Consider the following 17,897-nt stretch of genomic DNA (forward strand, 5'->3'; position numbering starts at 1 on the left):
TGGGGTCCTCTAAAAACTGATTTCAACAGACAGACGGACAGACAGACAGACAGACAGACAGACAGACAGACGGACATGGCTTAATCGACTCCGCTATCTATAAGGATCTCAAATATATATATTTTATAGGGTCGGAAAATTATATTATAGAAATTACAAATGGAATGACAAACTTATATATGCCCTTCTCGCGAAGGTGAAGGGTATAAAAATATGAATTTTATTTTTTCTTTTTCATTTCTCTTACCCACTTATTGAAATCCAATTTATTTTGTTATCTTATAGTCGATGCTTCTAACTATCTCTTTGGCGTTTTTCCCTTTCGTTTCATTTTGATAGTTTGCCTTTTTTTCTAGATTCTTTTTCTATTTATTTGGTTTCGTTTAAGCCAATTTCATTTCATTTTCTACTTTAAAAATCACACAATCAATGATGTGGAACTTGTTTACTTAAATGCATTTTCTCTATTATCTGTATGTGTTTTTATGAACATACAAAGTTATATTTTGTGTGAATTTGTTGACCTAGGTTTTAGAAAAAAATGTAATTGCTACTAGTGCAATGTGGGCGTATATATTGTTCTATAAAAATTGTAGAACATGCTGAAACAGCATTAAGTATGAGGGAAAGGACATACCTTTTATGTACATGTTAGAAAGGTCTAGGCTGTTTGAACCATTTTTATATTTTTATGGCTAGTATTAAGGTATGTTTATACCTTATATACTAACAAGATTTTGTTTCGGTCATCTTATGTGTATAAAAGCATCCTATTATGTATCAGGGACACTTAGAAAACGAATCAATAGCGGGAATATATAAGAATAAAAATATCTTAAAATCAGAAAATAGCTATAACTAAAAGCACAAAAAACTAGAACAGCACTAGAACTGAATTAGAACTGAACTAGAATTAAAATGGTTCTGAACTAGAAATAAACTAGAACTGAACTAGAACTGAACTGAACTAGAACTGAAATAGAACTGAACTAGAACTGAACTAGAACTGAACTAGAACTGAACTAGAACTGAACTAGAACTGAACTAGAACTGAAGTAGAACTGAACTGGAACTGAACTAGAACTGAACTAGAACTGAACTAGAACTGAACTAAAACTGAACTAGAACTGAACTAGAACTGAACTAGAACTGAACTAAAACTGAACTAGAACTGAACTAGAACTGAACTAGAATTAATGCACTACATGCAACCCAATACTTTTACGTATTAACAAACAATTAAATATGTATGAATTTGGATATTTGTATCTAGTGTTTTAATTACAAAGATTAGCTGCACCATGATGCATATCAGGTGACGGTATCAACAAATAGGGTTGTGTTTTAGTTTAGAACTTGAACTGAATTAGAACTAAATTAGAACTAACTAGAACTGAAACTGAAAAGTTTCTAATAATAATAAGGTTTATTTATTCAACCATTAATTTTCAAAATATTTTGATTAGGATTACATGTGTACTCTTGGCAGTGCGATAAATGGTGTAAGTGTATTATCAAACAGTGTTTGTTATTTATCTCTAGTTTAAAATATTTGTGCTTATATTTTTTTTCTATTATTCTTTTTATTATTTAAACAACAATTCTTTTTATCCATACTTTCTTTTTATAGCTAGGTTGTAAAATGTAATATCAATCAAATTTCCTGTATTACTTTTGTAAGCAAAATTTTCTTTTACTAATATTAAGGATGAAAGTAATGTCCTTCATAAATTCCTTAAGTAAGATTTTCCGTTCTTACATATTTATTTGTGCAATAATATTAAATTCCATCACAGCAGTTTTAAAACTTGTTGTAAATCACAAAATGGTCCACCAATTAAGCAATTTCATTTTACACGTAACATAAAATCATTTATTTAACAGCAATTTTGTGTATTTTTTTCTTCATCTTACATTTCTCTTTTTCAGCTACTGTTATTTGCTGTGCTAACAGGCACTTACAGCATTTATTACTATAACGTTAAATTTGCAATAAAATATCATATTTCTCTTTCTTTTGTGTTTTTTTTTTTCAGAAGCTGGATACCAATGAATGAATAATAAAGGGGGGGGCCAAGAGAAGAGAACTATAGAAGAGAACTATAGAACTGTAAAAGAATAAAAACTGAATGGAACACAAACAAACAAGATTACAATTACACTGATAGACACAAGAGTGTCAAAAGCTGACAACCAATACAAACAAACAACATCTCATGTGAACAGGAAATAAAATTCTCTACAAAAGTGAAAAGTGAAGGATTTGAAAAACAATGAATATGAGCTGCAATCAGTATTAAAAATATGGGATATAAAAAAAATAAATAAAGCAACAGTTAATGGTAGAGAGACTTTAACGGAAATAAAAAAGGACATCACGTGTTCATAATAACAATGTAAATTGAAACCAATTAAAGAGAAGTAAAAACAAAAACAATATCTCTAGTTAATGCCTTTTACGTTCTAACTAGCAAGATGTCTAAAAGTAAGAGTATTTTAAAAAGGACAATAATTCTAAAGCAAATAAATTAAAACTATAAATTCAGTTGTTTGTCTACTAAAAAAAATATTTTGTTAATGACAAATTGTGTGGCATACTTTTGTGGGTTTATCAACAAAATCATAAGTGTATGAGTGCTACGTGTGTATTTAATAGTTACCGGTTTTGTTTATATAATTGTTTATTTTAATTAAATACTTCCTTTGTTGTTCTAGTAAACTATTACGTGATGTTTTGTTAAATATTTTTATTTTTATGGCATTTTCAAAATTACTTGCCTCTATTTTTATTGCCACCACCTCAATGGAGTTAAAAGTTTTTAGTTATTTCGTAATAAATTACTATTTAAATAAACTGATATCTACAATATCTGTTGATATTTATTAAAAGAAAATAAATAAAGAAAACGTGCTAGCATCACTAACAGTAGTAACTTAAACCACCGTCCTGTTACGCAAATAAGCAGCAAAAAAGGATGAAAGTTTGTCCATTAATTTTATATACCAATATTTTAACAACGCTTGCCATACTTTCCCCACATAGTTTATTGTCTTTATTATTGGCAACATATTAAACAAAAAAAGTAAATAAAATACGAAATATATATACATCTTCTTAATAAACTAACCGGAAAGCAACGCACTTCTTTTTTCCTACATAAATCAACACGTCTCTCAACTTAACTCCTGCTGCCATTTAAGAGTAAGAAATTTCTGAATATAACTTGACACTACGTTGTCATTCTTTTAGTGCAAATATAAGATCTTTTTGTTTTTATATATAAAAAAATAACAAAAAATAAACATAAAATAGTTAAAAGGATAAACTACTGGCGGCAACCCAGCAACATCTGCATTCATCATAACAATAAGAAAACGTGTAAAATTTTTAACATTCTGCAAACCGAAGAACGATATTGTCAACATTGTCACCGTCACCACCACTACTACCATCACTCTGCTATAGCAAGACATACGAAAATAGTATTTATAGCTGCAACAAAATCAGCATCTGTAGCAACGTTAGCATCAGTATTATCAACATCATCATGACACATTGGCTGTTAAATTTATTGACGCTACTTATGTATGCGGGTAAGTAAAGTTTTCCATTTAATTTTATTAATTTTACTTATTTCAACTTTGTCTTCGTAAAGGAAATGAACAGACGGTGTTCAGTAGTAAAAAAAATGTCTATAATAGTATTCTTTCACTCTTCAATACATCAAACTGCAACATCTTGTTGGATATATTTAGTTTAAAATAAAACTTATCGAAACGGTAGTTCACAAAAAAGAGTTAACGTTTACGATGACATACATATTCTAAATAATCTACACAAACACTTTATAGAAAAAACTTTAATCTTGACTCGGCTGAAGAATATAGACAAGATATGTTTATAGACTAGACTATAGACTAGACTATAGACTGGACTATAGACTAGACTATAGACTAGACTATAGACTAGGCTATAGACTAGACTATAGACTAGACTATAGACTAGACTATAGACTAGACTATAGACTAGACTATAGACTAGACTATAGACTAGACTATAGACTAGACTATAGACTATACTATAGACTATATGTTTATAGACTAGACTATAGACTAGACTATAGACTAGACAATAGACTAGACTATAGATTATACTATAGACTATACTATAGACTAGACTATAGACTAGACTATAGACTAGACTATAGACAAGACTATAGACTAGACTATAGATTAGACTATAAAATAGACTGTAGACTAGACTATAGACTAGACTATAGACTAGACTATAGACTAGACTATAGACTAGACTATAGACTAGACTATAGACTAGACTATAGACTAGACTATAGACTAGACTATAGACTAGACTATAGACTAGACTATAGACTAGACTATAGACTAGACTATAGACTAGACTATAGACTAGACTATAGACTAGACTATAGACTAGACTATAGACTAGACTATAGACTAGACTATAGACTAGACTATAGACTAGACTATAGACTAGACTATAGACTAGACTATAGACTAAACTAGTTTATGGTAGTTTATATAGACTAGACTATAGACTAGACTATAGACTAGACTATAGACTAGACTATAGACTAGACTATAGACTAGACTATAGACTAGACTATAGACTAGACTATAGACTAGACTATAGACTAGACTATAGACTATAGACTAGACTATAGACTAGACTATAGACTAGACTATAGACTAGACTATAGACTAGACTATAGACTAGACTATAGACTAGACTATAGACTAGACTATAGACTAGACTATAGACTAGACTATAGACTAGACTATAGACTAGACTATAGACTAGACTATAGACTAGACTATAGACTAGACTATAGACTAGACTATATAGACTAGAACTATAGACTAGACTATAGACTAGACTATAGACTAGTTAGACTAGACTATAGACTAGACTATAGACTAGACTATAGACTAGACTATAGACTAGACTATAGACTAGACTATAGACTAGACTATAGACTAGACTATAGACTAGACTATAGACTAGACTATAGACTAGACTATAGACTAGACTATAGACTAGACTATAGACTAGACTATAGACTAGACTATAGACTAGACTATAGACTAGACTATAGACTAGACTATAGACTAGACTATAGACTAGACTATAGACTAGACTATAGACTAGACTATAGACTAGACTATAGACTAGACTATAGACTAGACTATAGACTAGACTATAGACTAGACTATAGACTAGACTATAGACTAGACTATAGACTAGACTATAGACTAGACTATAGACTAGACTATAGACTAGACTATAGACTAGACTATAGACTAGACTATAGACTAGACTATAGACTAGACTATAGACTAGACTATAGACTAGACTATAGACTAGACTATAGACTAGACTATAGACTAGACTATAGACTAGACTATAGACTAGACTATAGACTAGACTATAGACTAGACTATAGACTAGACTATAGACTAGACTATAGACTAGACTATAGACTAGACTATAGACTAGACTATAGACTAGACTATAGACTAGACTATAGACTAGACTATAGACTAGACTATAGACTAGACTATAGACTAGACTATAGACTAGACTATAGACTAGACTATAGACTAGACTATAGACTAGACTATAGACTAGACTATAGACTAGACTATAGACTAGACTATAGACTAGACTATAGACTAGACTATAGACTAGACTATAGACTAGACTATAGACTAGACTATAGACTAGACTATAGACTAGACTATAGACTAGACTATAGACTATAGACTAGACTATAGACTATAGACTAGACTATAGACTAGACTATAGACTAGACTATAGACTAGACTATAGACTAGACTATAGACTAGACTATAGACTAGACTATAGACTAGACTATAGACTAGACTATAGACTAGACTATAGACTAGACTATAGACTAGACTATAGACTAGACTATAGACTAGACTATAGACTAGACTATAGACTAGACTATAGACTAGACTATAGACTAGACTATAGACTAGACTATAGACTAGACTATAGACTAGACTATAGACTAGACTATAGACTAGACTATAGACTAGACTATAGACTAGACTATAGACTAGACTATAGACTAGACTATAGACTAGACTAGACTATAGACTAGACTAGATATAGACTAGACTAGACTATAGACTAGACTATAGACTAGACTATAGACTAGACTATAGACTAGACTATAGACTAGACTATAGACTAGACTATAGACTAGACTATAGACTAGACTATAGACTAGACTATAGACTAGACTATAGACTAGACTATAGACTAGACTATAGACTAGACTATAGACTAGACTATAGACTAGACTATAGACTAGACTATAGACTAGACTATAGACTAGACTATAGACTAGACTATAGACTAGACTATAGACTAGACTATAGACTAGACTATAGACTAGACTATAGACTAGACTATAGACTAGACTATAGACTAGACTATAGACTAGACTATAGACTAGACTATAGACTAGACTATAGACTAGACTATAGACTATACTATAGACTAGACTATAGACTAGACTATAGACTAGACTATAGACTAGACTATAGAAAAAACGTGCAAAACAGGATTTTAATGCAACTGTATCTAATTTTATACTGATCGGATGTTTTTCTGGTACTTTTTTGAAATTTGTAATTCTAAGGTCCTTTATATCTTTTTAACTAATAAACACAACGACGTATTTGCAAATGTTTTGTGTGGTGAAAAAGGTACAAAGAATTTATTGAATACACCTATTTATAATAACTTATGTAGTTTTTGAATTCCACACCCACTGTGCCCATTAATATATAACCGATTGTTGCATGCACGTAAAAAAACTTGTAAACCTTGAATCAGCCTGCCGCTAAAAGTCAAGTGTGTGGTATATTCCTTTTGTAAATTATTTACATATTAAATATAATGTTTTAAATTCATACTTATAACACGGCAAACAGGTTGGCAGTATTATTATTATTGTTGTTATAGTGATTAATTTTAATGAATTTTTAATAGACTTGAAACAGCTGTTCGAAAGATAATATGATAAAGAATATGTATTAAATACATATTAAGTAGCAGAAATAGGTTTCAAATTAAATATGTAGCAGATGAAAACAGATAAGTTTATGGTGATCATATAGAAAGGTAGTAATGGTAAAAATGTGATTGACTTAGAATTAAACTTTTAATTTTATAAAAATTGTTTCTTTTCACTCTAGAGATTTCTAGTGGTTTAGTTTTATAGTGGGAAGGATATTATGCGTTTGTTAAACCTGAAATTAAATTCGATTTAGCTATGTTCGTCTGTATGTCTGCCTGTCTGTATATCTGTCTGCCTGTCTTTTTGTCTGTCTGTTTGCATGTTATTTGACCCTAGCCCTTATACAATCTCCCCTTCAGAAAATGTCTTGGAAATCAAATTTTACTTGTAAATTGCGAAGAAGGGGGATCATGCGCCATAGGGGCACTTCTACCACTACCGAATAAGAAATACCGAGTAATACATTTTATCACATTATCAAATTTTATTTTCGTTTATCTATTATCCATCATCCCAGAAAGTATAAGAGATTAACTTTACATACGTTAGCATGCAGACGTGATTAATTGTTTTTTTTTTTTTAAATAATTGTGAAAATATTTCACTGTGTGTATTTTTTGTACTAACTTTTTAAGTTTTTATGACATAACAACTATATTATTTGGTGAAAGAATGTCAATGATTGTGAAATTTCAACTAAACTAAAGAACTGCCCCTGGGGTACATTCGCCAAAGAATTTGTTTAAAATATACAAAAATTGAGTAATAATTTGTTTTGACTTTTTTGTTAAGTTATGTGATGAATTAAAGAATAAAACAGCAAAATATATTTACCTTTCCTTTGGTTGTTTAGCCCATGGGATATGCAATTTACATTAAAACAAGTAAGAAGTTAAAGTCGGGCGAGGCCGACCATATATCCCTGTTTACGAATAAAATGTGATTTCGTTTTTTATAATAAAGCAAATAAGTTGAATTTTACCATGTCTGAGATATACTTAAGCCATTAATTGTTTAATAAAACTGTTGATGTTCAAGTCAAATTTTGAAGGGGACATTTAATGAGTCCCTATATTAAAGAGTTCAGGAAGGTCATCAAGGCTAGTAAAGAAATTGGTTTTGTAGCTTTCTGTCGAGATACGAGTATATTAAACATTATTATGAACTTAAAAGCCATATTAAGCGGGTTCAGATGTATGGGGCTAGGTGAAATAATGCACCGATGTTAACCATTTTCAATAGGCTTTGTCTAAGGTACCATTGAAGATCATGTGCCAAATTTCCTGTAGTTTGAATACAACGATCACAAGCTATAGTCGGGGGTTCAGTTGTATGTGGGCTAAGTGGACTGATCTCAACCATTTTCAATAGGCTTCGTCCCTGAGATAATACAGGATCATGTATCAAATTTCATTGGATTATCTTGAATGACCTGTAGTTTGATTAGAAGGTTTACATGGTCGGACGGACATAGCTAAATCGACTCAGAAATTCTGAACCAATTGGTATATTTTAAGGTGGGTATAGGACCAATATTATTATGCGTTGCAAACAACAGCAAAAACCCAATATACCCTCCCCACTAAAGTGAGGTAGAATATAAAAAATAATCCTCATTTTTAACATATCCACTGATGTAGGATATCATATGGTCGTTCATGTCCAACTATACATTTTTACATGCTTTTTTTATATAATTTCAAATATTTTGTAAATTTTTTTATTGACATAATTTCTATATTATTTATGCTTAGGTTTTATTTAATATATAAATAGAAATATTTTTTGTAAACTTAAGTGAAATAAGCATTACATTATTTAAGTTAATTTTCCAATTGAATACATTTTTCCAGCTTAAGAAGATTAGAAAAATATGTAAATTTAAATAAAAAAATAATACAAGCAAATATATTTCACAATAAAATTTATACAAATTTATATAAAACTGAAGTGTTGCTAAAGTTTGTTGCAACAACTTTAGTTAAGTAGAAATATAAGGAAATTTTTAATAGATTTCTTAAAATTTTTAAACAATTTGTTTTAATATTTTACTTAAATATATGTAAATAAATGTAATATATTATTTATAAAATTTAATTTAACAAATGAATAAAATTTTATATAAATAAATTTTCTAATAATGCTTAAAAAATAAACTAAAATTTACATTAAATAATGATCAAATTTCCTTTTTATTATTGTGGTTGTAACCAAAATCCCCATTGGCCATAACTTTGGATTAACTACAATTTATTATGCAACAAAATAGAAAAATAAACTAAAAAAAAAGAAACTTAATTTACTTAGTAATTGGTAAGCTAAAGTATTTTATATAGAAAAAAAATTACTAAATGCATAATAAAACTACTAGAGTACTAATAATTTTTCTAGAAAAATACATATCTGTATACGAACAAAATATGTTATTTCTACTCTACCACGTTGATAATGGATGACTTCAACTAAATAGTTATGATAAACTCTATGACATAATTTGACCACCAAAGGCAGCAGACATAAACATACATTTTTTAAACTCCGTATTTCTTACTTCCCTACACAATGACTTTCTCTTCTATATAGTACATACATAACCAAACTGTCGTTTTAACTAGAAATGGTTACTAAAGTAAGTTATATAATGGAAAAAATAGGTTTGGTCTTGATAACTAATACATATTTCACTATTTTTTCTATGATAAGAATAATTGGAATGTCATTTATATTACTTTTTTTATTTTTGTATGAATTTTCATAATAAAGTTTTAAATATAAAGCGAACGTTGACGTAGTAGTAAGAGCAGCATTGACAACACAATATGTGTGTTGGTGTAGCGAAAAAGAAGCAGATGTCAGATTGGGTTTTTCACATTTTCGCGTGTGTTCAAGTAAACGGAAACGGAAGTTAAAGGCTAAGACATTGTGCTTAACAGAATGGAAATATTCATCCACCACCACTATCACGTCACGAATAATAATGACTATTTAGTTATGACAATACATTGTAATATTTCTGGGTTTTTCAGTATTAATATTTTTTACCGAGAGTAGAAAGATTCATCATATTTATCAAAATAGCTTATTAAAAACAAACTTTTTAAAACATAAAATATTAATTTTTCCACATTTTTTTTTTTGGAAAAGTTTTCTTAAAAAATAATTTCTTTGCAAAAATTTTTCTTTTTAACAAGAGTGCTATATTCGTTTGTGCCGAATATATACCCTTCACCATAGTGTATTAAACATATTAGTTTTATAAATTTTATTTTTTTCCTGCCTACATTACTATTACCCCAAAAGCAAAGCAAAACAAGTATGAATGTATAGTCGGACAATGCCGACCATATGATACCCTACACCAGTCAGTATGTTAAAATTTTGAATTTTTTAAATAAAGCATTAAATTTGTTTTATTGTGGAATATTTTTACTTATTGTTGACAAAAAAGAGAGATTTTCTACAAGAGGGCTCATAGGGGAGAAGAGGTAAATATGGGCCTATCCTTATAAATTTTGGTAGATGAGTTTACGTCTACTACAAAGTCATTAATAATCGTTAATAATCGCTTTATAAGTAATTATAAGTTAATTTTGACCATCAAGTCATTTTCTGAAGGGGAGTCTGTATGGGGGCTAGGGTCAAATAAGGCCCGATCACAATAAAAATTAGTATTGTCAATTATTGTTCTATAAAACTAATTTTTGCTGATTTTCGTTGACATTATAAAACATTTAACGTACTTATGAGCCTAAATGCCCGATTCGGGGGGTACGGTTGTATGGGGGCTAGGAGAAATAATGGACCGATTTCAACCATTTTCAATAGCGATCTTGAACCAAAAAAAACAGCATTTGCCAAATTTCATCAAATTATCTTGAAAATTGTGACCTGTAGAGTGCGCACAAGGTTTACATGGACACACAGACAGACAGACAGACAGACAGACGGACGGACGGACGGACGGACAGTCGGACATAGCTAAATCGACTCAGAAAGTGATTCTGAGGCGATTGGTATACTTTAAGGTGGGTCTAGGACCAATTTTTTGGGTGTTACAAACTTCAGCACAAACGCATAATACCCTCCCCACTATAGTGGTGTAGGGTATAATGAACAATAACATCTTAACATACATAACACAGAAAAACAAAATAAACAACGCAATAAAACCAACCTACATCCAAATATACGAACAAAATTCACAAAAAGAAAACAACATACATAACTCAATGCAGCCAACAGCATCCAAATACTGCAGGAAATTTCATTATTAAAACTCTACTAACTTACTATTGACGCAGTCACTAGTACTAGTGAATTATTATATGACATACAATGCTTTCTACTATAGACATTTAACATGTGCGTGTCATTGAAAATCTACTAATGACTTAAATACTATTGACTAGGTACTTATTTTGGGACCATATATAAACTTTGGAACCAGTGAATTACTAGTATACTTTAACAATTCTAGACTACAATTTTGTTTTTTTTTTGTTTTTTTTTTTTTGTGTTCAATATAATAAATTTGACAAAATAAAAACTTTTTTATATATTTGCAATTTAGAAACATGCTTTTTTTAAATAAATATTTTATTGCAATCGAAATAAATACTTGATTTATAAACGATGCCGCCGACATATTATTAATCAGCTGATTGACGCTTCGTTGATAATGTCGCCAATAATTCACCAAAATAGTCGACCAAACTAGTGACTTGGGGACACTTGTCGACAGGTTTCCTTAAGGGAACATACAAAATAAAATACACTGCTGAAATAACCAAACATTTACACACACATGTACATTAGTAAAAAAATATGTTTTTTTGAGGACAATTTCAGAAGTTGTGTCGGATTTTTGCTCATCATTATCTCCGTTATTTATACACTGACTTTGTTGATTTTAAATAGCTATCTTCTCAAAAGCATGTCTAACAGAATTATTAAAGATGCGGATCTCGCCGATATCTGTAGTCCTCTAAAAACTGATTTCAACAGACAGAAAGACAGACGGACATGGGTCAATCGACTCCGATATCTATAAGGATCCAGAATATATATATAAATATTACAAACGAAATGACAAATTTATATACATATAACCTTATCGCGAAGTGTGAAGGGTATAAAAAAGTTTAAAGCACATTTTTACAGAAAGCTGTTGTTTTTAATGTTTAATTTAAAAAAATATATATTTTTCTCAGGAAACATTTATCTCTACCAAAAAGGTTTTACAAAAGTTTAATTTTTTACAATTTTTTTTTTCAAAAAACTCTTGAATTTACAAAAGTTCTTTTTTTTATAAAAAGCTCCTTTTCTTTAAATTAAACGAGTATAAATGTATAGTTGCACATGACCGAACAAACAACCAAACAACCTAACTAACTAACTAACTAACTACCTAACTACCTAACTAACTAACTAACTAATTCCGGAGGCCACTTGTATGGGGCCTAGGTGAAAACATCGGCCGACATTGCATTTATAGACTATAATTTGTGTTAACCCTTTCACGCACAAAACTAAACCGCTGGATCTTTTTGGATATGACTTTACGACACACTTTATTTTGATGTATATTGATCATTTTTGAGGAAAAAAGAATAAAAGTGTTTTCGAAGGATATCGTAGGATATTATCTTTTTTAGTATGTAGTGACATCAAATTCTAAAAACTAACTTATTTTTCTTTGAAAATAACCATTTACTCCAGCTGCGTATTCATAACTACGCACAAAATCGACAATGATTAGAAAAAAATCTAGGGACACAGGTGTCCCGTATACGTGAAAGAGTTAATGGGCAGAAGGTGATATGGTGGGTATTTGAGATTTTGTTTCGTAATTTTTTAAGCCAGTAAAGAGCGTAAACAAATTGCGCTAATACGAAACATTTTTGCAAATTTTCAAATCTCTCTTTCCTTATTTTTTGATGGTGGCTATAAAAATTTATTTATTTATTAATTTTTTTTTGCAAAATCACATTTTAACAATAACAAGTAAGAAATTATATTCGGGCAAGGCAGACCTGTATTTAAGTTGAATTGTACCTTGCCTCAGAGCCATTTACTGTTTAATAAAACTGTGGATATTTACAAGGTTTACAAGTTCTATTAGGGAGTCCTGTTGTATAGACTAAAATAATGGACCGATCTTAACCATTTTCAATAGGGTTTCTCCCTGGGGCAATAGAAGATCATGTACCAAATTTCATTTAATTATTTTCAAAACTGCGGCCTGTAGTTTGATTACAAGGTTAACATGGACGGACAGACGGACGGACGGACATAGCTAAATCGACACAGAAAATGATTCTGAGCCGATTGGTATACTTTAAGGTATAGGACCAATATTATTGTGCATTACAAACATCTGCACAAACCCACTAAAGTGGTGTAGGGTATAAAAAGTTTCTTTTATAAAAAATTGTTCGTGAAATTTCATTAAAAAGCTTTTCTTTAAAACTTTTTTCTAAGTATCAATTGGTATCCATAACTGTTTGTTTCAATTAAGCATTTTTTTAAAGATTTCCTTCTGCAAAATTAAGCTACCCTACAGTGCAATCTTTAAGAATATTTTTTTAAACCTTCCGAATTGACCCTCCTATATATATGATAAAACTATTTATATATTTTATTTATCAAAAAAATTCTACCCCATTCTTCTTTCATTTTCTTAGTAACAGCATTATTTATTTGGTTTTATAGTTGACTGTTTTATTTTTTTTCTCCATTTACCGTCTTATTTTCTATTTTGAAGAAGAATAATGAATAAGTCCTAAACAAATTGTCGACAATCATAAACTAATGTATGTCATTTTCTTCATTATTGTCATTCATAACTTATAAAAACTTTGCTGTTGCTATTATTTTTCTAGTTTTTTTTTTCTACTTCTATTACAGTTATAGATAATATTTGCTGTTGCTGTCCATTTTTATAGTTTGTTAGCATAATGCTAATAAATAATTGTAGTAAAGTTTATTTAGCAATTTTATACATCCCTTCCCCAAACCCTAATATTTTTCCTAGTACTTTCATTTATTTAGTTTCTTAAAGAAATTGTGACATTTATTTCCTTTTAATGCTGACTGCTGTGTGGCAAGTTGTAGAAAAAAAAATAATCATGAAAAAGTAGTAAAATATTTATAATTCAAATAAAAGTTATATTTTAATTAATGAATCTTTTAATAAATTTTATGCTAAATAGATAGGAAGTGATATTTTTGTATTAATGAAAACATAAATCAAAGTAATTACACGAACACAAATAAAGAAGACAGATTACTGGGAAGAAATTATTATGGATATTTAAGTAAAAGATTTGCAAAACAGAACTTTTTGTTCTTCTTTCTACTTGAAGTGATTAATATTTTAATTAGGGTAAAATGTATATTAAGAAAAATCATTTATATTAGAATAGAAGGGGATTGATTTATTTTAAACATGAAAAGAAAACTAAATGTCTTAAAGCTTTGTAGTGCAAAAAACGGTTAAGTAATGAAAAATTTTGTATTAATTGCTAAGAGAAATGCTAATATTTCTGCTAAAAAGCATTTCATAAAGTTCCTTTTTAAAATGATGAAATCTTATAAAAAATATATTTTTTTTTAGGTTTTACTTTATTTATATTACTTTTAAATTATTTGAAATTTATGTTGAAAAAAAACTACTTTGCCATTTATCCCAAAGAAATAAAGCTCTCCAACAATACATGTTTCATCTGCAGTTGTTGTGTAGTTGGTTAACATGTTACCAAACGTAAATACAAAAAAAATATATATATATATATAAAAATCCTTTAAGAACAAATTTCGTATACAAACAAGTAGGAAAGTATAGTCGGGCATGGCCGACCATATAATACCCTACACCATGAGTATATTTTTAAAATTTTTACTTTTTATAAAATTTTTATTTTTTGTAAAGAAACTTTTATGTTGAATATTACCATAACTCCAAAATATTTAAGCCATTTATTGATAAAAAAAACTAAAACTTCTAAATAAGGCATTATATTGGTCAAATATGGGCCGATCCTCGGTAAATTTGGGAAAAGGATATATTTCTAAATAACAGTTAGTTTTGTTGAGTTTCATTGCGATACAAATGGTTACAAGTCAATTTTAGACGTTTAAGTCATTTTTTGAAGGGGGGTTTGTATGGGGGCTAGGGTCAAATATAGGCCGATCCTTACGAAAATCTGTAGTATCATTTGTACTTCGTCCGTGTGTCCATGTAAACGTTGTTATCCAAGTACATGTCGCAATTTTCAAGATAATTTGATAAAATTTGGAATACACGTTTGTTTTGATCCAAGGAAAAAGCCTATTGAAAATTTTTAAAATCGGTCCTAGCCCCCATACAACTTAACCCCCCCGAAAAGGGCTTTTGAACTCATAATTATGTAAAATGTAATGTATGTATAAATGTATCTCGATGAAAGTACGCACAACTAAGTTTTATACAAGCCTTGATGACGTTGCCAAATTTCGAAATGATCGGACTTCATTTGACTCTAGTCCCCACACAAAGCCCTTTTCAGAAAGTGACTTGAATATCCGCAATTCATTTATTACCACTTTTATTGCAATTAAATTTAGCACAGACAAATATTATATATATTATATAAATATCATATAATTATAAATCTATTCAGCTCATTTCATCGGAATTGGTCCACATTTGCTCCTAACCCCCATATAAACCCTCTTAGAAAATAAGTTTTTCGTCCATAAATTCCTTAATTAATTTAGAATCAAGGTGATTTTCAAGATAAATGCTTTATTGTGATAAATAAGCATAATAACCGGCCAAGCCCGACTATACATTCTTACCTGTTCTTTTAATTTAATTTCCATAAAATCTTGCACTTTTTTCCTGATTTTTTTCACATTTTTATGCAAAAAGACCATATGAAAATTTAGTATCATATGAAAGGTCTTTGGGAGACGATTTCAATCACATAACTCAAAATAATATACAACTCCAAATTTATTACAAATGTCATTATTTTTCGTAAAATTTTTAAGGTTTTAAAATTTTTACAAAGAATTATTTAATTATTTTAAATTGTTACATTATAAACCACATAAATTTTCACCGAAATTATTTTTTCTGTTTTTCCAAATTAGTTAAGTTTTGTTTATTTTATTTTAATATTTTAAACACTATTTTGTTCCAGGTTTCCTACAGGCTATATAACACTTAATAATTTGATCTAGATTGAATTTTGGAAAACGAAAAAAAACCGTTTCTGTAGATTTTATTGATTATTATTGTGTATTAATTTCAACGAATTATATTTAACTAAAGTGTAGAAAATCTTAAAATTTTATGAAAAATTAAAAAAATTCGATCACTTTTACTGTTACACAAAAATTTTAGATATGCCATTAAAAGCGTCTCTCAAGGACCTTTCTTATGATAAAAAATGTTATATTAAATATGAAAAAATATAAAAAAATCATAAAAACCTCAAAAAAGACCTTTTTATCCCTTGATCCATCTCGCCAAATATTGACCCCAGGAAAAATGTTCAAAAACGCTATGTTGTAATCAATTAAATTTTAATTTCATACTGGAACATCGACACCTTATTTTTCCTTCATAGAAAAGGGGCTACCCTAATGTACATGCAACACTTAGTATTGTGATCCTTAGTCATAAGTAACGAAAAGTAAAGCTCTGCCGAAGCTCTTAAATCCTAAATTTCCTTTATAAGAATTTCTTAACAAATAGTGTTATATTTCTTCTGTGAATCTATTGACGAAGTTGACTTTATATATAATACTTTATATATAATATATATAATATATATAATATATATATATAATATATATAATATATGTAATAAAATCCATAAGGGTTCGTCGCTTATAATTTGTATTTGTGAAATATAATGGAGATTTGGAGAATTGGAGATTATCTCATGAGCAATAGAATATCTAAAAAGTTTGGCTTCTTCGAAACTCCTCAATCCTGATTTTTTTTAGCTCATCTGAACATATAGTTCTCTCTAATATTTCTTCCCTGAGAAATCCTGCTATGGTTGTTTATTCTACATGTTGGGAGTTGGTAACACAACAGGTTACTATTTGCATAGTATTTCCATTAGCGTCTTCTGCAAGTTTCATTAGATCCGGGACAATTTTGTGGCCCGTGGGCACACAGAGAGACTTTGGATCACTAAAAGATCTCCCTTCTCTATTAGTATCAACTTTGAACCAAGTTCTTTTGGTAACTAGAAAATTGTTGAGCTCAACATTACTTTCAAGTTGAACTTGCCGCTCATTATTAATTGTTTGTGTGATTGCGATTATTCTTACTCGGCTAGTCATTTGAGATTTATCCTGTCGTATTATCTGCATTGTATAGTGCATGGCTAAGTTCATACCATACCACTGACTTATCTTGGAGACTTTGTGGGAGAACAGCGGCTCTTTTTTTAGCTCATAAAAAGATCTAATTTTTTTTTTGACTCAGATATAAAAATAGAGTCGCTATACCTAAAGGTTATCTCAAAAAGTTAATATAACTGATATCGTCAGCCAAACCTATTTATAACAAGTAGGAAAGTATAGTCGGGCATGGCCGACCATATAATACCCTACACCATGAGTATATTTTTTAAAGTTTTTATGTTGAATATTACCATAATTCCAAAATATTTAAGCCATTTATTGATAAAAAAAACTAAGATTTCTAAATAAGGCTTTATATATGTCAAATATGGGCCGATCCTCGGTAAATTTGGGAAAAGGATATATTTCTAAATAACAGTTAGTTTTGTTGAGTTTCATTGCGAT

At 29.4% G+C, this 17,897-nt stretch overlaps 1 protein-coding gene across 1 annotated transcript in view; it reads left to right on the forward strand.

Moving 5' to 3' along the window:
* The window catches only part of LOC111677589 (zwei Ig domain protein zig-8), a 458,977-nt gene that overhangs the window by 339,511 nt on the left and 101,569 nt on the right, over nt 1–17,897 (forward strand). Inside the window, exon 3 of the mRNA XM_046945628.1 lies at nt 2,037–3,594. Coding sequence (XP_046801584.1) covers nt 3,549–3,594 — 46 coding nt within the window. The 5' untranslated portion in view covers nt 2,037–3,548. The remainder of the gene's footprint in view (nt 1–2,036; nt 3,595–17,897) is intronic.

The sequence above is a fragment of the Lucilia cuprina genome, chromosome 3 (assembly GCF_022045245.1).
Source record: "Lucilia cuprina isolate Lc7/37 chromosome 3, ASM2204524v1, whole genome shotgun sequence".
NCBI lineage: Eukaryota > Metazoa > Arthropoda > Insecta > Diptera > Calliphoridae > Lucilia > Lucilia cuprina.